General features: G+C 46.0%; 1 protein-coding gene across 1 annotated transcript in view; it reads left to right on the forward strand.

The window, feature by feature from the left end:
* Window positions 1-1,994: 1,994 nt before the first annotated feature.
* The window catches only part of SLC22A2 (solute carrier family 22 member 2), a 29,950-nt gene continuing 12,140 nt past the window's right edge, over window positions 1,995-19,804 (forward strand). Inside the window, exons 1-8 of the mRNA XM_003792389.1 lie at window positions 1,995-2,524; window positions 4,300-4,403; window positions 9,003-9,157; window positions 11,523-11,691; window positions 13,860-13,974; window positions 16,182-16,288; window positions 17,561-17,775; window positions 18,825-18,933. Of these exons, the coding sequence (XP_003792437.1) occupies window positions 2,114-2,524; window positions 4,300-4,403; window positions 9,003-9,157; window positions 11,523-11,691; window positions 13,860-13,974; window positions 16,182-16,288; window positions 17,561-17,775; window positions 18,825-18,933 (1,385 nt within the window). The 5' untranslated portion in view covers window positions 1,995-2,113. The remainder of the gene's footprint in view (window positions 2,525-4,299; window positions 4,404-9,002; window positions 9,158-11,522; window positions 11,692-13,859; window positions 13,975-16,181; window positions 16,289-17,560; window positions 17,776-18,824; window positions 18,934-19,804) is intronic.

Consider the following 19,804-nt stretch of genomic DNA (forward strand, 5'->3'; position numbering starts at 1 on the left):
TGTGTCCTTATCAGATCAGTCCTCCTAAGTCATTTGTGATGAATTCCAACATCACTTCCCCTCCACCAGCAAAGCCCCTCTGGCCCTCCCCTGCTGGCCCTAATTCACCATGTGAGAAAGCGTGTCCCTAAGTCAGACATGAAGGCAGTTTCTATACATTTCCTAGTAAGAGGCAGTCAGAATGTCCCCAGGCACCAAGGGTGCAGAAAGGTTTGACATCTTCAGTCTCTTTTGAACTAGTGGCTCCCATAGCCTCTTCATGAGCATGGAGGAGGGGTCGGGCTGTGCAGGGGGCTGTTGACACACAGACCAGGCCCAGCTTCCACTTGGTCACTCACAACGCTGGCTATGAGCAAGAAGTCCCCAGACCGCTCTGATCCCCTCACTCAGTCATGGCAAACAGTGCTGGCAGTGGCCTCTGCAGCCCGACTCAGCTATGGTGCAGGTCAGCAGATGATCTCACTGGGGCCCTGCTTTTTGCTTTTTAAAGAAAAACAAAAGCTTGCAGCTGTAGCAAGGAGGAAGCCTCCTAGGAGTCCCTGCATTTGGACCAGGCTATTGTGCCCACTGACTATGTAATAGGAAGTAGAAGAACAACAACAAACCTGGCGTGAATTCCTAGTGTTGTTACTACACAGCTGTGCCGGCAGGTCACCCTCTCTACTTGGCAGTCACAGGCACTGAGGGTCCTTTTGTCCACCAGGAAAGACAGACTACCTGTTGCCCTTGAATGCGGACACTCCCAACACCTTCCCAAAAAGAAACTCTGTGAGGGCAGAAAGGGGTGAGCCCCTCCATCCTCAGCATAAGGGTGGTGACCAGCAACCCTATAATGACAAATGGCTGGTTAACAAGAGGAAAGCTCAGCAAATTGACTTGCTTGTAACTTTCAGTGATGCACAAGCCTTCAGCACGAGGACCCAAAGGCACAGGGAAGACTGTTCATTTCTACGCTTAGGTTCAGTGAGGCATGGACAGCTGCATAGAGCTGTGATTGGACAAAAAGGGCGTGAGCTAACCCTGCCAGACAGAGGGCGGGAGGCCAGGCCTGTGCGAGCAGATCCCTCCTGGACGCCCGGTACAGCATTCCTTCCTCCCAGCTGTGACACAGAAAGGCAGGTCACAGTGATACTTGCAGCCTTCGTGGCTGGCTTTGGGAAAAGGGGCTTCTGGTTTTATGACCACTTCAGGGAAGAGGGACTCTATTCCTAGGCTAGACTCAGGGGAGGATGAGGGGCTAGAGACAGGAGAGCAGAAGGCCAGAGAGACTGTGCTGCTGAGGCCTTCATTTGGGGGTATCATTTTCTGAGCCCCAACAGAGCACAGATGGAAAAATCTAGAACAGAAAGATAGCAGCACGCACACACCCTGCTCGCATGTACACCTGACTGCTCTTGGAGGTGAGCACTTTATACTTTTCTCACAAATGGGTCAGGGAGAAGGAAGCTTAAGGCTTGAAAGGCAAAAATGCCAGATGGGAGCAAGAACACTTTTAAAAAGCAGAATTTTAATCCAGGAGAAATCAAAACAAACAGTCACAGCTCCCATGCTGAGCACTGTGAGCATTGTAGAGGTTTGGAGAATGAGCCCAGCGGTGGCCCTTGCAGACCAGTTTGATGCTGGACAAGGGCTCTGACCTCAGCCCCTGCCTCGCATCCCCCTGGGCAGCCCAACACGTGGGCTTTCTGCCTGGCGTCCTGGAGACCAGGGGCGGGGCAGGCCGATAGGAGTATATTAGGTTCCCAGACACTCGGGGCATCGGGGCAAGATTAACTAGCTGTGATGCGAGAAAGCGCTCAGATTCCCCCACCTCCACAACACAGAGAAAGAGCTGTTTGTGGTGCCCGTGTGAGCTAACCACAAGCTCAGGGAAGAAAACGTTACAATAAAAGAGACATCCCGCCTGGAAGTGTGCTCTGGACACTTTGGGTGCACAGCAGGACACGCACGGCTGGACAGCCGCACCCTTTGAAGCCTGAGCAAGGGCTCCTCCTGAGGTCAACTCTCACCCGTTGACTTTTGGCCATAATCTGTGCTGAACAGGCCACAGCCGCTCTCAGCAGCACTTGGGACGGCTCAGGGGACAGCACGGGGACTACCAGCCTCAGGAACCATGCCCTCCATGGACGACGTGCTGGAGCACATAGGGGAATTCCACTTTTTCCAGAAACAAACGTTTTTCCTCCTGTCTCTGCTCTCCTTAGTCTTCGCTCCTATCTACGTGGGCGTCGTCTTCCTGGGCTTCACCCCGGACCACCACTGTCGCAGCCCTGGGGTGGCCGAGCTGAGCCGGCACTGCGGCTGGAGCCCCGCGGAGGAGCTGAACTACACGGTGCCAGGCCCGGGGGCCACAGGCGAGGCCTTCTCCCACCAGTGCAGGCGCTACCGGGTGGACTGGAACCAGAGCACCCTGGACTGCGTGGACCCCCTGGCCAGCCTGGCCGCCAACAGGAGCCACCTGCCGCTGGGCCCCTGCGAGTACGGCTGGGTGTACGACACGCCCGGCTCCTCCATCGTCACTGAGGTGAGTGAGCTCAGGCCTCCCACGTGGAGCAGAGAGTTGAGCTTCCAGGAAAACCCAGGAAGGCCTGGCTTGTACTTATGGCTGTGCCTGGACAGGCTTCTTGGACTCAAGGGAGCTTACAAAATCCTGGTTTCTCAAGGAAAGCATGCAGCTTCTCCTTGGTCTGGAGAGGGTGTGGATTAGTTACAAGTAAAAATTAGGTTCCTCAGATCTGACAGCAACAATTCTAGTTTATGCCAGCAGTAAGAATGGGCAAAAGCCCATCAGAAGTCCTGGAAAGGGCTCCAGGAAAGGGCACACAACCAAGCCTTTTCTTTTCCTGGAAGCCCTACCTCTCCCTCTGCTCTTCCCCCACCCCACAGGTGGACCCCCCAAGGGGTGGTTTCAAGTGCCTTACTGTGTAGCACCATGTCCTTGTACCTCAGTGGCTATCTTTTTTCTCCTTAACATGATCAAAAGTCCATATTAAACCATTTGGGGACTGAATTTATGCTATGGCACTATTATTATTTTTATATTAAAAGCTAACTGTGAAGGGCGGCACTGTGGCTCAAAGGAGTAGGGTGCCAACCCCATATGCCAGAGGTGGCAGGTCAAACCCAGCCCTGGCCAAAAACTGCAAAAAATTAATAAATAAATAAAGCTAATTGTGAAGTCTATTTCAATAAATATAATGTTTTTGTTTTTTCAGAGACAGAGTCTTACTCCGTTGCCCTGGGTAGATAGCCATGGTGTCATGACACACAGCAACCTCAAACTCCTGGGATCAAATGATTCTCTTGTCTTAGCTTTTCAAGTAGATAGGACTACAGGTGCCCGCCACATCACCTGGCTAGTTTTTTCTATTTTAGTAGAGTCAGGGTCTCGCTTTTGCTCAGGTTGTTCTTGAATTCCTGAGCTTAGGCAATCTACCCATCTCAGCCTTCCGGAGTGCTTAAGATTACAGCCATGAGCTACCCTGCTCAGCCAATAAATAGAATTTTTTTTTTTAAGTGAAGGCTTGCTTTTATTGAAAACAGAGCAAAAACGGAAGATGAAATTATTTGAAATTACTGAGAAAGCCAGTTACCTAGCTTAGCTTAACAAGCTTGGATGTTTTGCATGGACAGACATTTAAAGGAACCTATTTGTAGGATCTAAAGTAGACACATAGTCGTGGGGAATGTGGACACTCAGAGACTTCACACCACCTAATTTAGGAGGCTCTTGACGTAACCAATGTCATCCCTTGATGCAGAGATGAGGGAGCTAGAGACCCAGAGGAGAGAGTTCTGCCCTAGGCCACATGGGAGTCACCTAGCAGAGTTAGCCCTAGAGGCTGGATGTGGCTGGCACCTGCTCCCCTGACCATCTCCACTTAGTCCAGATGGGAGCAAATGAGAGCAGTTGGTGGGGCACTCCTAATCCTCCTGCTGTTAACAGCAAAGAGACGCTACCCAGCCCACCTTCCGCATGGCAGCACCCCTATTTGCCTCTGATATCCAAGTTAGAAGGAGAAAAAAATGAATTTGTCTGTAAGTGGAATAATGATTCAATTCCAGCTGATTTAGCCAACACAATACTTTGGCCTAATGACAAACCACCAGATGGAAGGCAAATTTTTTGGTTAGGTAAAGAAAATAATTAACATGGACAAAAAGCATTTGAGTTATTGCCACTTAGCCACTCAAAGACTATTTAACATGTTTCCCCGGGGCTGAGCTGTGTCCAACAGGACCCTAACAGGATTTTCTTTCCTCTCTCTCCTCACTCGGAACACACCTCACACACCGCAGTTTGACCTGGTGTGTGCCAATTCCTGGATGCTGGACCTGTTTCAGTCATCAGTGAACATAGGATTTTTTATCGGCTCTATGGGTATCGGCTACATAGCAGACAGGTGGGTGAAGCATCTGTGCTGGGATTTAAACCACCCCATAGGTTTGGAAAAACTCCGATGTACCTGCCCCTGCTTGAACACCACTTTCCCAAAACACACATTGCAACCTCCTGGCCCTCGTGTCAATTGTTTTTACAATCTCAGATTTCTTCTGCCACTTTGGCCATCACACCTCATGTCTTTATTGTCAAATTCTCTGAAACCATAGATGTTTCAGTAACAAGCAGTGACTTTCCCGTGGGCTGTCCAGCAGCTTGGAGTCAGAGGGCAGAGGAATAGGTGGTCTAATCCCTTTTGTAATTCCAAGCTTATCCACCTGTCCATAGGCCTTCAGGGAGTTCTGGGCTCTGTCCCATCACCTGCTTGTCTCTCAGATCCTAGGAGCCACTGGCACCAGTTCCCATGCCCAATGTCCCTATTGCCCATGGGATTGCAGGATTCCTGAATTGGGTTCCTGGGGCCAGACGTGACTACAGGAGTGGAACCTAAGATACCATCTAATGAAAGTAAACCAGGCTCTATCTACACCAAAGGAGGCCATGTCCACCCCCACTGTGCCAGTGTTCCTGGAGAGAGAAAGGGGATGAAAGGCCTCTCCGTGAGTCTGTGTCTTTAGCCGGCTAATATTCAGTACTGACCAATACTCATACTGATCAGCCTCTATTTTTTTGAGACAGAGTCTCATTATGTTGCCCTCAGTAGAGTGCCATGGCATCACAGCTCACAGCCACCTCAAACTCTTGGGCTTAAGTGATACTCTTGCCTCAACCTACTGAGTAGCTGGGACTACAGGCACCCGCCACAATGCCCGGCTATTTTTTGGTTGCAGTTGTCATTGTTTAGCAGGCCCAGGCTGGGCTCCAGCCCACCACCTTCAGTGTATGTGGCTGGTGCCCTACTCACTGAGCTATGGGCACCAAGCCAGGCTCTTCTTTTATTTCTTTTTTATCTAGTGCTTTGGAATCCCATGCTTGCTTTGTGACACCCATGGTTTATTGAGGACCAGGCTCAACGTTTTGGACAGTATTATTCTCCTTTGTCATCAGCCACCTCGTGAGATAGTGACATACAACTATATAAATTATATGAAGTTTAACTTAAGCATAATACACCACTCTGAAATAAATGGTAAAGATACTTTATGCCTCTTGCCCCAACTACATCTCTGGTGTAATCCAAACCTCTGAGTGTTAATATTAAACGTTAAGTAGAATATTTTCTCTGATTACATTGTTAGGCTGGGTTAAAACTTGCAAATGGGTTAACAATTAATATTGGGCTCTAGCTGCAGGCAGGAGAGGGGTGAAAGCGGCATCACTCATGTGTGCTGCTGTCTGCTCAGCCTCCCCGCCAGGGCTCTTCCAGGGCAGTCCCTGGGAGGCTCTTAGGTGAAGAGGAAGGTCATTTGTCTTTGTTTTTATTGCTGCAGCATTGAGGAAGGCTGTTTGGAGATGGACCATTGAGTCAGGAGAGACCCATCAACACAGGCAGCCCAAAGTCCGAGCTCCCCAGGCGCTGTCGGGTCACAGCTCCCCTCTCGCCCCTCCTTCACTGTCAGGTGGAGATCCTAACGCCCACATCACCCAGAAGGATGTGTGCACACAGGGGACTGAGCTTTACACAGGGGGGGTAAAGAAATTAGTTAATTATTCCCATCTCACTCAACAAGTAGGAGACCGGTGATAACTTCCTCTTGACAGTGCATTCCTGAGCTATAATCGCCAATTATCCACCTTCTCAGATGACCTCATTGTCTTGTTCCTATTATTAAAATCTCTGTAAAGTTGATTGTTCACTATTCCTCTCACGAGGCTGTCTACATACCTCTATTTCATTTTCTTAAATGCCTAAAGTTTGCTGGCCTGGCTGTTGCCCTTACTTCTATAAGACAACCACCATATGGATCAAAAACAGGTATTTTTTTTTTTTGCATAACTTATACCTACCACTTTCAGATTTTATAAAATAGGACAAGAATTTCATGGAAACCCATTTTTTTTTTTTTAAGAGACAGAGTCTTACTTTATCACCCTCAGTAGAGTGCTGTGGCGTCATAGCTCATAGCAACCTCCAACTCCTGGGCTTAGGCAATTCTCTTGCCTCAGCCTCCCGAGTAGCTGGGACTACAGGCACCTGCCACAATGCCTGGGTATTTTTTCGTTGCAGTTTGGCCAGGGCCAGGTTTGAACCCACCACTCTCAGTATATGGGGCTGGTGCCCTACTCACTGAGCCACAGGTGCTGTCCATGGAAACCCATTTTATCCACTTAAACTTATATGAAATAAAACACGTCGCCTTCCATGAAGAATCTTTAGGTGGTGCTCTGACAGCCGAGTGGGTTGTCTTTTCAAGGAAAGTCACGAGGACATTATGAAAAACTCTGATCTGGCAGGTCTGGGGTGGGCCTGAGGTTCTGCATTTCTAACAGCTCCCAGCTGATGCTGGTTCATCCCTCTGGTCTCCCACTGACAGTCCTGGACCACGTTCTGAGGAGCAAGTAGCTGAAGGATGAGGAAGTGGCAGCTCCAAGCCCATCCCTCTCTCCCTTCCAACCCTTCATTCAACCACTGCAGTGTCTCTATTGGGGAGAGAAAGACTTTCAAACTAGTAACCCTCAATCTCCCAAATTTCTTCTAGCAATGCCTTATTTAAAAAAAAAAATAGCATTGTGTCTTTATTTGGGACATGCCCCCCTGTAAAGGTTTTCTGCATGATGGATTTGGTTTTCTTGCTCTGTGTTTCAAATGATCAATATTCCCTCTCACCACCTAGAGGATTTTTGTCCACCTACGGGAGCATCACTGTCATGCTTTACTGGGTGCCTGAATCAGCTCTGAAAGCTGAAGTATTACCACCTGAGCACATGTTATAGATTATAAACCCGTTGAAGATAAAGGAAGGGGTTTGGGGAGGAGAATGCAGGAAGAAAGACTAGAAAATTAACTTGAGATCTTACTTTGGAAGGCTTTGAATTAAAGGCCAAGGGTTATGTGTTTAAGATGGGAAGTCATTGATTGACAATTACGTGATTAAAACAGAATTTTAAGACTTTGAAGAAATTTAGCAGTTTAATGTGACTGTTTGACCTTTAAATTTCAGATTTAAAACTAATACTCCAAAATAATTAAATAATTTAAAACTAATAATTAGTAATTTAAAACTAATACTCCCAAATAATCGTGGATTATTTTTGGAATGGTTAGCATTTGAAATCTTCACTACAATATAATGGCCTAATAGTAAGAGCATCAGTTAAAACTGCTTGGCCACTATTAGGATGAGCAACGCTAATAACAAAAGGTACAAATTCAGATTAAAGTGGAAAATGAGATTAAATAAAACATTGCTGTTCATGAGAATTTAAAAAATATCTACTAACAGTAGATTAGAGTGTCTTTTAGAAAAAAAACCAGGACATGATGAAAATGTGAAACAGTACCCGGCCCAAGGTCAGATCTCTGAGCTGAGCCTCCTTCGTACAGTGGAAGAAAGGGAAGGAGAGAGAGGAGCTGGGTGCCAAGCTCATCACCTGTCATATCTTGCTGAATTCTCTTTTCAGCTGGGTCAATGGGGTCTTTTTCAGAGAAAGAAATTAAAGTCAAATAACTGGCCCAACATCACATAAATAGTAAAGCCATAATTAAACTCAGGTTGCCAATTTTTTTCCTTTATTCTATGTATTAGAACAACTTTCTGAGTCTCTAAATTAATAAAACCTAATTCCCTCAAATCAAATATATGCAGACTGTCTCCCACCAGGCTCCAGACACAGGCCCCAGAGAATGGTAACGTGTGACCCCAAAGACAGTTTCCATGGAGACACACAAAGTCTCAAAGCAGTGTTGAAAAGGCATGAGGCTGTTGCCGGGCACTGTGGGTCACCCCTATAATCCTAGCACTCTGGGAGGCTGAGGCGGATGGACAGTTTGAGCTCAGGACTTCGAGACCAGCCTGAGCCAGTGAGAGACCCTGTCTATACTAAAAACATAATGGGGTGTGGTGCTGGGCACCTGTAGTCCCAGCTACTCTGGAGGCTAAGGCAAGAGGACCACTTGAACCCAAGGGTTTGAGGTTGCTGTGAGCTATGAAGACACTGTGCCACTCTATCCAGGGCAACAGAGAAAAACACGCTCTCTCAAAATAAATAAATAACAAGAAAAAGGCATGAGGGTGAATACTGAATTTTGTTTTTTCCAAAGTAAAATCTCTCTTGGCTGGGCAGTTGGTTGAGACTGTTAGTGCAAAGGTGGCCACTCTGATGACAATGTCAGACCTAGGTAGGCCCGGGGGGCATTCAGCACTGGGCAGCCTGGAGAATTACCCCCCTCCCTGAATACCTGCCACAGTGTGGGACTGAGAAGAGACTTTAACCCTTAGTGAAGGGGGCTCATCTGGCTTAACATTTCTACACAGCATGTTGACGTAGGTCTAACGGACTGAAGGCCGGATCTTCCTTGTGCCTAGCAGTCTGTGCCTCCTGTATCTCCATGATTTAGAGATTTAGATTTTTGTCTCGATTCCATAACTTCCATGAATTTTCTCCAACCTTCATGCATCAACTTTAATTTGCTTCCCTCTCTTTGTTTTTCTATTTGCAGGTTTGGCCGTAAGCTCTGCCTCCTAATCACAATCCTCATCAATGCTACATCCGGAGTTCTCATGGCTGTTTCCCCAACCTATACGTGGATGTTAATTTTTCGACTGATCCAAGGACTGGTCAGCAAAGCAAGCTGGTTAATAGGCTACATCCTGGGTAAGAACGCGCGTGACCGCAGCTGTGTGAGCAAAGGAACACGGCTGCCAAAACAGTCAGATGGGGGCAGCTATGTGGAAAAACAGAGCCAGCTACAAGTCCGTGTTGAGAAATCTTTTTTTCCATATCAAAAGAATTTCTAGAATTATTTCAGTCAACTTATTCTGCCTTCCTCTTATAAAGAAAACAATGAAGGCAGAAACAAGGATAAACATCTTGCCACCCAGATTCTTATATAACTCTTTTGGAATTTTTGTTTTGTTGATTATATAGACAAAAAATCTAGCCCACCAGGCCTGTTCATAAAGAAGATCCGTTGGTGAGAAATAATCATAGATTTATGCAGGACTTTAGTATTTTTGCATAAATCTATGTTGGTAAACTATGATTATCCTCAATTTATACACAAGGAAACTAAGGGTGCAAATACTGGGGACAACACAGATCACTCAGCCAGCCTGTTTGTAGGACCAGGAATATAATTTACATCCTGTTCATTAGTAGCCAGAGTTTTGGTTAAGCTCTGTGGAGTATAAGAGAATATTTGAATTTAACAGCATAGCATACTTGTAGCAATATTAAGGAAAATCACCATCTGGGGAATTAACCTCATCGTTACTTTCCCTTTGACGACCTTCAAACAGAATCTGTACACAGGGAAACAGACATTGTGAAATTAAAATAAGGACAATAAAACTCTCATTGCACATGAGATAACTAGAATGTGGGTGCTTACAGTTTTACTGAGGAAAGTTGATTCAGGGAATTCTATAAGAGAAAGAGCTGCTTAACACCTACCGCTCCTGCCAGAGTAGGCACTTCATAAATGTCTGGTCAAAGAAGATATTAATGTGTGCAGTTATTCAATCAGTAACTTGGTTTCCAGGAAACAGAGCAGGGGAAATTATGTAGATTTAATTTTGTAAATGTGAATCTCAACAAAAGTTAATGTCAGCCTCCTCCAATTAATTTCCTCTCCTGTCCCTCCAAATATCCACGTAAACCTCACGGTTCCATGTCTTCCTACTCCTCCACCTGAACCTCATCCTGGACCCTAACACCACTCAAAGACAGACATTTCTATTTATAGAGCACTTACTTCGTTTTGTTTAACTGTGTTTTAAAATACCTTTGGATAATTCACAGTAATTAATGGAAATATCTTTAATTATATATAAACCAAATGGAAATGTACCCTAAAGTCTTGAACATGTTCGTCAAACATTTAAAGCAAAAACTGTGGCTTATAGAATATTATGAACTTCAATTCTAGTGTGTCTGTCATCTAAAGACAACGATCCCCTAATTCAACATACATGGGCCTCGTGTCTGTCATGAGGTAGTCATGGGATGAGACAAAGTTGATCATTGGACCATGTGCAATGGTATGCTGGCAAATTGGCTTTTTGAGAAGAAAAAGCCCTTATTTGTAGAATTTTTCAATTTGCAAGGTGTAAATATTCTCACCATATCTGATTTCAGGATACCAATGGGTTGAACGAGTAGCTTGCAAAATTCCTAGAAATTTAAAAGCCAGTTCCTAAAAGGTAGCATTATCTGATTCCAACCCTCTGCTAAGTTTCCAAGCCATTTACACAAACAGGATCGCAAAGAAAATGTAAGAGAAAATTCAGGTCTTCATGTACAGAAAAATATCTTCAATCGAAATTCAATGTTTGATGCATTTATACAGGTCTTGCGTTATCACGGCCTTTTTACTCTACATCAAAATTTAGCACCTGCAAACACAATTTCATTTGTCTTTGAAATTATTCTATAAATCAAATACTTTTTGCTTGTATGAACAGGCCTTTTATCTTATCTAATATGGGATTGTAAAATTCTGTTAATACAACAGCAATTGTTATAACAAAACGAACTCATCCTAGAATAAGTGCTCCCTGCCTCATTGTTGACTATCACCATGGTCACCTTTGAGGTACTCCCCTTGAGATGCAATGCTCTGACACCAGCACCTAGTCCACCCTTCAAAGCAAGGAACTCTTATAGCCATCAGAGTTGTTGTCATACATGGTCTGGCAATTAAGTTCATGAACTCATCCTAGTAAAAGTACATCATACCTCATTGCTGAATATCATGACAGTCACCTTTGAAGTATTCCCCTTGGCCATTTGGTGAGCATCAGGAAATTCAGCAATGAGTATGTAGCACTTTTTCTAGGATAAGCTCACAAACTTAACTGACCTTTGTTAAGAACCAAAGAACATTTTAAAATATTCAGAAAGCTGTGTAGGAAATTCTAGAATTTGCACTAGATTTTCAAAATTGGCGTTCTAGTTTCCTGATAGTCAGCCAATTCACTGTTATACTGAATTGCATTGACCATTCGGAGTCTCTCTGCAGTTACAGAATTTGTTGGGCTGAGCTATCGGAGAACAGTGGGGATTTTTTACCAAGCCGCCTTCACCGTGGGGCTCCTGGTGCTCACCGGGGTGGCGTACGCACTTCCTCACTGGAGGTGGCTGCAGTTTGTGGTTACTCTGCCTCACTTCTGCTTCTTGCTCTATTACTGGTAAGTCCATTTGGAACAAAAAGGAGGGAAAATGAAACATTTTGTGTTGCTAAAAAGGCTGCCCTGATGATCTTTTCTTCTGATTCTGAGGTTTAGTTCACTTTTCAGGCTTATTTCACAGAAATCCTAATTCCATGTTTTAGGGACAAAAATCATAAGCTTTGATCGGCCTCTGCCCCCACCCTCAGCTCCCAGAAAGCAAATGTCCTTTCTCTTTGGGCTTAAAGGTTTTGTGACCTGGATTTTACATTTCCATGTTATTACTTGGTGTTTAAATTAGCTTCTGGCAATCGTACAATGTGGACATAGACCCTTTGAAGAGATTGACGGTACCATTATTGCTGTTCAATCCTTCCTGAGAGGAAGCCTTAGTTAGGATGGAGAAGGTGAAGCATGGCACTTGTGTCACCACTTTCCAATACCTGTGCCTGAGGCAGACATCTCTAATCAATCACAGTGGTCTCATCTCAGATAAGGCCAACATGACCCTCCAGACAGACCATATCAATCAATCTGAGTTACCAAGGCGAGAAAAATATGCACTGTGTTTGTCATCCCTGCCTAATGGAAGAATATAGGAAATAACAAAATTATTTGAAACCCCTAATTTGCCCAAAATAAAGCAAGGGGATGCTGGATCATCAGACCAAATCTCTCTCTCATGCAATAAACCCATTTACTTACTTTCTCCTGGAGGTAGCCACTTGCTCTCCCCAGGATTGTGGTGCCCAAGAATTAAATGTGGCAACCCTCCCCAGGAAGCTTGTTTCCTAGACCAAAGGCTGTAAAACTCTGTGTCTGAGTCAGCCCGGGCTGCTATAACAAAATACCATACACTATGTGCTTATAAACAAGCACTGCTCACAGTCCAGAGGCAGAAAGTCCGAGATGCGGGTGCTGGCAGAGTCCACTCCTGGCAAAGGCCAGCATCCGGGCTGTGGCTGTGGACTTGCATGGCGGAGGGAGAGTGAGCTCCCTGTGGTCTACTCTTCCTGTTCTTACAAGGACACTAATTACATCATGGGGCCCACCCACAAAGCCTAACCCAAGTACCTTCTAAGGGCCCTGCCTCCAAATTTCATGTTGGGGTGGAAACATTAACATATGAGTTTTGGGGCACAGAACGTTCAGCCCATAACACTCTGAGAGCGACCTGTACCTCCTCCTCTCATCTCCTTCTACCCATTTGTGCCTCCTCTATGCCTCCAAATCCACCCCTTATCTCCTTTCCATTAGAAAACCATTCATTTCCTGCATGGGTTACTGTGATCAACTCTGGACTGGTCTCCTTGACATTCGCTTCACTCTCCTCTAATCTGTGCTTCCTGCTGCATTCCAGACATCCAGCTCCACCACGTCACTGTCCTGCTTAAAAATCTTCCCATGTTTTTCCCCTGCAGAGTGAAGACCTAGTGCTTTAGCAAGACAGACGGGCCAGCTATTGCCCAAGCTCTGCCCACCTCTGAAGCACTCCCTCTCGCCACTTTCACTGAATAGAATCAAATCGAATTTATTTACAATCCTACAAGCTCTCCATCATGAGCTTTACATTTCTGAAAGATCACAGAACAGAAAGCAAGTGCGTAGGGGAAGAATGGAGGCAGGGAGACCAGAGAAGTGACGATCCCAGTTAACCCTTGCAAGAGAGGACAAAGGCCTAAATTAAGGCAGAACTTGTGGGTAGAAAGAGAAAAACCCATAAGCCAAATTCTATTGCGGCAGCAGTGACAGAGCGTGGTGACAAGCTGCATGCAGGAGCTCCCAGGGAGGTCTGCACACTCCCACCCCCACTCCTCGACCTTCCATCAGTTCTTGAGCCTTTGCAAAGCCTGGGGCCACTCTGGCTTCCCTGAGTCTCCTGCGTGGAGCACAGCATCAGGGGCGCAGCTGCACCCCTCTCTGCAGCTGCTTCCAATGGTTGGACACAGCCTCCTGCCAGGTGAGCAAACACATTGCTTAGAGATCTCTGAGGAGGGGGCCTGAAGGCCTCCTGGACAAGGCTGCCTGCAGGTTGGCATTTGAGGAAGGAAAGAACCCGGTCCCCTTGCATGTTCGTTACTCTTTGTAGATCCAACTGAACCTCACTGTGTAAGATGCTCAGAGAAATCGGACTGTGAAAATAGGGGGTGGGAGGTAAGACTTTCACCTCCACTGACCTTGTCCCCTAGGTGCATACCAGAGTCTCCAAGGTGGCTGATTTCCCAGAACAAAAATGCTAACGCCATGAGGATCATTCAACACATCGCAAAGAAAAATGGAAAATCTCTGCCTGCCTCTCTTCAGGTGAGCCAGGGCACAGTGAGAGGGCAACTCTGGGGTGACAGGTGGACAGGGGCCAGGCACAGGAGCTGCCACCAGTTTGCATGTTGGCCTAACATGTAGGGAAATCCAACAGAGTGTTGTACATACTAAGACTCGTGGATCCCTGAGAGAATATTTGAAACAGGTGTGAGATGTCAAACTAACAGTGAACCAGAAGTCCCCTAAGGGACAAACAAGGAGTTTCTACCTCATGCAGCTCACCCCTGCCCTGTCCACTCATCTGTATATCCAGCACCCTTCAGTCAGTTCTTAGATCAGCAGGGCAGTTCTTTTTTATTGGCCTTTTGGATAGAAATAGGAACTTACTTTTCAGGAAGGATGATCCCACCACAATTCTGCAGGAGCCTGTGGGTGGCCTCCTCTGTGCCGATTCTGTAGGTGCCCCGGTGCAGCCTGTCCTGGGCTTCTCGTCTGCAGTGCTCCACCTGCCCCCCTGTACCTCAGAGGGTCCAAGCTGAACAGACTGATGCTTACAGCATAGTCGATATGCAGATCGATACATCCCTGGATTCCAAACCAGAGTTTCCAGCGTCTGAGAAGTTATTTTTCCTTAACTCATGCTCCTACACCTTTAGGCCTTGCTCCAGGATTTCTCCTGCCTGGGCCTCTCTGGGCAGGGGACAGCAATCCTTTCATTTCTGCTGATGCCAAAGGATCTGATGGTAAATCTAGCCTTGGAGAACACAGGGTCTGGCCTGTGAGCTGCCCCAGTGCCTGACCACCTGGGCCAGTCAGTTCTCACTCTCGGCCACACAGAGACTGAGGCTGGCCTTGTGGACGCCAAGTTCCCACGTGGGGTTCTCCTTTCACCTTGATCTGCCGTTATGGAGAACAGGAAGACAGAACAGTTATTTAAACACAAGCAGTTCCTTAGAGTTTTGAACGTTTGGATGGAAATCAGTCCAAAAGATTGTAAGCAATTCCCTACCTTCTGAAATAGAATCAAGTCACAGAGGCGTTCACTGTGCAGGTAGAGTTTGCCTTTAGTAGATCTCACTGCTTTGGCCTCAAGCCTTTTCATCTAACAGGGGCTGGAAAAGAAAAAAATCAAACTGGTTAGACAATTATGTCAGGAAAGACAAAGAAAATGATGTCAGGAGGAAGGGTTGGGTTAGTTCACATGTGCGTGACAGGTGGTGCACATATTCTGGGTGAAGGACACACTCTGGCTTTGACTTAAAATGCATAAAAGCAAACACATGTTACATAACCAAAACACATGCATCCTGGTAATACTCTGAAATTTTAAAGAAAATTATGTCAAAATCAGAGTAAATCATTTCTGACTGAGGATCTGTGATAGGTCACCTGTAAGAACTTGAGGTTTCATGGCGTTTAGAATGAGGGCTTTTTGACTCCAAGGCCTTTTCCTGCACTCCCTCCCTGGTTCCCGGGCTGGTGAGGCGTCCATCCTTTCCCGCCACTGACCGGCAGAGCACCTGAGTCCTAGATGTTAGATTCCTGCATCAACCGGCCAGGAGACAAATCACACACAAGTCATCATCTCAAAAGAGATGGTATCCAGGTGATGAGGGCAAATCTGGTCATTGCCAAAGTCTTGCTGAAGCTTCCCCCTCTGCACCCCATCGTTTCACACTCTCATATGTTCCCTTCAGGAAGGAGGAAGGGTGGAGACTCTCAGCTCCCCCACCCACTGACAGCATTCTTCTTGAGCAGTGTTCTCGGTCATTACCACCACACACAGGAACCACCTGAGAACCTTGTAAATATTCCAATTCAGATCAATCTATCCCTGCCTTATTGCCAACAAGCTCCAGGTGATGCTGGTGCTGGTGTGAATGCCAAGGTCCCAGGGCACAGCCTCCTGCCAGGTGGGCAGACGCATCGCTTAAGCCTCAGCCCACAAGGCTGGGCCTGAGACTGGGTACTGATTATACCCCGTGGTGTATCACAAATAATAGACAGGCACCATGAATTATCTAATTTCTCCATGTCCCAGCTTCCTCTTCTGTAAAATAGGGTGAAAGAAATATAACTTCTAGACTATTTTTTAGAGATTAAATAAAGCAAAGTCTTTAAACTGCTTAGTGTAGTGCTGGGCTCATGGTACATTCTCAATAGGTGTAAGAGATTATTATTACTCCCCGCGTCACCCAGGGACACCGTCACTAAATACACAGCGCTGTTCTTACCATGTCTTTCCTTAGGGCCTGAGACCCGATGAGGAAGTGGAGAAGAAGTCGAATCCTTCCTTTCTTGACTTGGTCAGAACCCCACAGATTAGGAAACGCACTTTGATCTTGATGTACAACTGGTAAGGAATATTCTTCACTTTAAAAATATTTCCAAATTCTTTTCCTCATAATCAGCCACATTAAGGAAGGGGAAAAGACCACTTTCCACACATGACCTCATCCCACTGTTAGCACCAACAGTGGACAGCAGTGTGTCCGCTCACATATAGTGAGTTTTTCTGAGACAAATGTTGAAATCAACGTACAGTCCCTGAGCACAGATGAGTCTGTTCTCAGCCTTGACTTCACATTAGAATCACCTGGAGATTATAACACACCAAGGTCAAACTCCCATCTCCAGAAATACTGATTTAATTGGTCTAGGGTAGGGCCTAGGGATCAACAGAGTTTTAATTCTTCAGGTGATTCTAACATATAGCCCAAATCAAGAGCTATTGGTATAGGTTAATGATGAGTGTAGATCTCTACGGTAGTACAAGGCTGGAAAGCAAAGGGATTTTTCTTTCTTTTTTCATTTTTTGCCTGGAGAAAAAATAAATAAATTAAAGAACAAGAATAATCCACTGGCTCCACAACCCAGCAACACAGTGTTTACTGGGGTGACTGTCTAGAGGTTGCTCTCAGAGCTCTGAGCCCTTTGTTCTTTGAGTCCTGGCCTCCCTAGTGAGGACGGCATGCCCTTCAGCGAGGCTGCATCTCACACCCACCAGATGAAGATTTACAATCGCTGACAAAAGCCAAGCCCACCAGGAGTTAAGTGAGCAACCTTCACAATACATGGGGAGAAGGAAGCATTGAGATTGGCCTCATTCTCCTTCTTTCCTTTGCTGAATAACTAGGACTCTCATTGATGATCTTCATATTTATTACTATGTATAATGACAATTTTTAGTCAACAAAGTTAACAATATTGTCCAAACACTGCTTGTACCATGTTGAAAGAGAAATCATGGAGAGAGGAGCTGGATTCCTGAAATTGGAATCACAGAGGCAGTCCTTTTGGCCCCAACTGCATTAGAAGGCCACAGAGACAGAAGTAATTCCCACCACTAATACCTTGGCATAGTTTTACTAAACGAACTGGTCTATTATGATGTTCTTCTTTGCTTTCAATCTGGTCAGGGAAAGCTACCCTAATTTCTCCCCATGGTCCTTCGGTCGTAGCCAAGCACTGAGGTAGGTCAGATATTGTAATGCTAGTGGGTTAAGGGGTGAATCTCTGGGAAAGGTGACCTGCAATCAACTTCCTGGACCTCTTTCTCCAGAAGCTTCTTCCTCCTGGCAGCTTGTGCTTGGTGCTCAACTTGACTTGAACTCCTCTCTTTGCTCAGGTTCACGAGCTCTGCCCTCTACCAGGGCCTCATTATGCACATAGGGCTTGCAGGAGGCAATATCTACCTGGAGTTCTTCTACTCTGCCTTGGTTGAGTTCCCAGCTGCTTTTATCATCATCCTTACCATTGACCGCATTGGCCGCCGTTATCCTTGGGCCGCATCAAACATGGTGGCAGGTGCGGCCTGTCTGGCCTCAGTTTTTATCCCTGATGGTAAGTTTCGGGCCAAGATAGGGTCTTGACTATGGCCCTTAGATGGGAAGACCATGTAATTTATCATTCAGATCAATCTGAAGATCAGAGGAGTAGTATCTGGGATCTTTCTGAGCAGATCCACATGGCCTACCTACCTTCCGGAACAGTTACATCCCTTGTTCTCTGATGTGATATAGAATCTATGGAGACCCATGTTCAGGCCATCGAGCCAGCCTAGCAGAGCTGGGCTTGCAGGTAGAGCAGACCCAGGGTCAAAGTCTCACTCGGTACTTCCTAGATATTATTTAGCAGCTCTGTTGACCTCCCAGCATCATCCTACAGAATAAATGAGAAAACTTAAGTAAATGTCATCAGTAAACAGTTATTCAGTTCCTTTCTTTCCTTTAACAAAATGCTTTCTCAGTGAAAGGGAACAAAAGCCTGTATAACAGAATCCCTTTGGCAATAGGGATTTGTTCTAGTCCTGCCATGATTAGTAATTTTTTTTAAAAAAGTGCCCACATTTTGCTGTTTCTTTGGAGTGACCTCTATAGACTAAAGTTGTCTATACCAATTGTCATTACCAAACGAGGTCTGAAGTGAAGAGCACACAGAGGATTTGGGGGGCAAGTCCATTGGTCTTGTAATAGTGGACACAGGTCATTATATGTTTGCCCTGATCCACAGGATGTATAACACCCCAAGTAAACCCTGGTGCAAACTGTGGGTTTGGGGTGATTAGGATGGATCAGAGCAGGTTTATCAATTGTTACAAATGTACCACTGGGGGTGCACAAAATGAGGGGGGACTGCACCCATGTGGGGGAAGAGAATATGTGGGACATCTCAATGAGGTCCTTTCAATTTTGCTATGAACCTAAAACTGCTCTGGAAAAGCAAGTATTAGAATCGTGTGAGGTTAAAGCAAAGGAGAATTTGCTGGCATTAACCTACAGAACTAGTTGAGCTTTCTTGTCCTGTTCTGGAATGTGGCCCCACTCTGGAGCCTGCCGAAAAGCAAGGGTCGCCTGCAGGAGGCACATTTGGAGGTGTGCTTTCCCCCTCAGATCTGCAGTGGCTCAAAATCACTGTCTCATGCCTGGGCAGAATGGGGATTACCATGGCCTTCGAAATGGTTTGCCTGGTCAACACTGAGCTGTACCCCACATTCATTCGGTGAGTGCGTTTTCCTCAGGATGAAGAGGGAGGTTGGGACATTTGCGTATTGACTAGAATGGCCACAGGTGTGGTCAAAGGACACTTAGTTTCCAAAACGTGGTGTTAGGGCAGATGAGAAGATGCAAAGGCAGGACCGAGCCCAGCAGTCCACCTCTCGCACTTACAGGCTGGGGTAAAATACAGAAGCTGAGTTGAGAATAGAAAATGCTGAACTACAAGGTAGGGGTTACTGAATGGCTATAGCAGAGAGCAACTCTAACACATTGACGGGCCCATGGAGACAGCCCAGGGAAACCAAGCAAAAGAAGCAAGAAGAAAAAATTGCACTTCTCTCCACATTTAAAAATCTTAAAGTTTATATAAAACAAGAATTACCAGAAAATGAATGGAATTGAGTACATGTAGCATTTTTGGACATTGAAAATAATGTAAATAATGTCTTTCAGATCCCAGACATTTTAATGATTTGGGGAATCATTTGTTTGAAGATAGGGTGGGAGGTAATACCACCCCCCAACCAGGTCTCTTGCCCACCACCCAGATAAAGGCCAAGACAGCAGGAGTTCCAGTGGATGGGGAGTTTAATATCTCACAGTGACAGGAGATGGGATGAATTTCTCAGAGCCATCTCCTGGAGAATTTGCAGACTGAGATTTTTAAAGGAGGTTTGGTGAATGAAGGGCTAGGGAAGGGGGCCTGTTGACTGGCTGGGAATGAACTTACAGGGTTGGGAGGCAGAAATTGTCTTCTTGGTAAGCAGGAGTCCCTGGGGTGGGGCTCCTTGGATCAGTAAAGGATCAGCCCCCAGACTGAATGCGAGTTCCCAGTGCCAGCAGGAGTCCCTGGGGAGGGGCTCCTTGGATCAGTA

Source organism: Otolemur garnettii, unplaced genomic scaffold (assembly GCF_000181295.1).
Source record: "Otolemur garnettii isolate 467f Iridium unplaced genomic scaffold, OtoGar3 scaffold00056, whole genome shotgun sequence".
Classification (NCBI taxonomy): Eukaryota; Metazoa; Chordata; class Mammalia; order Primates; family Galagidae; genus Otolemur; species Otolemur garnettii.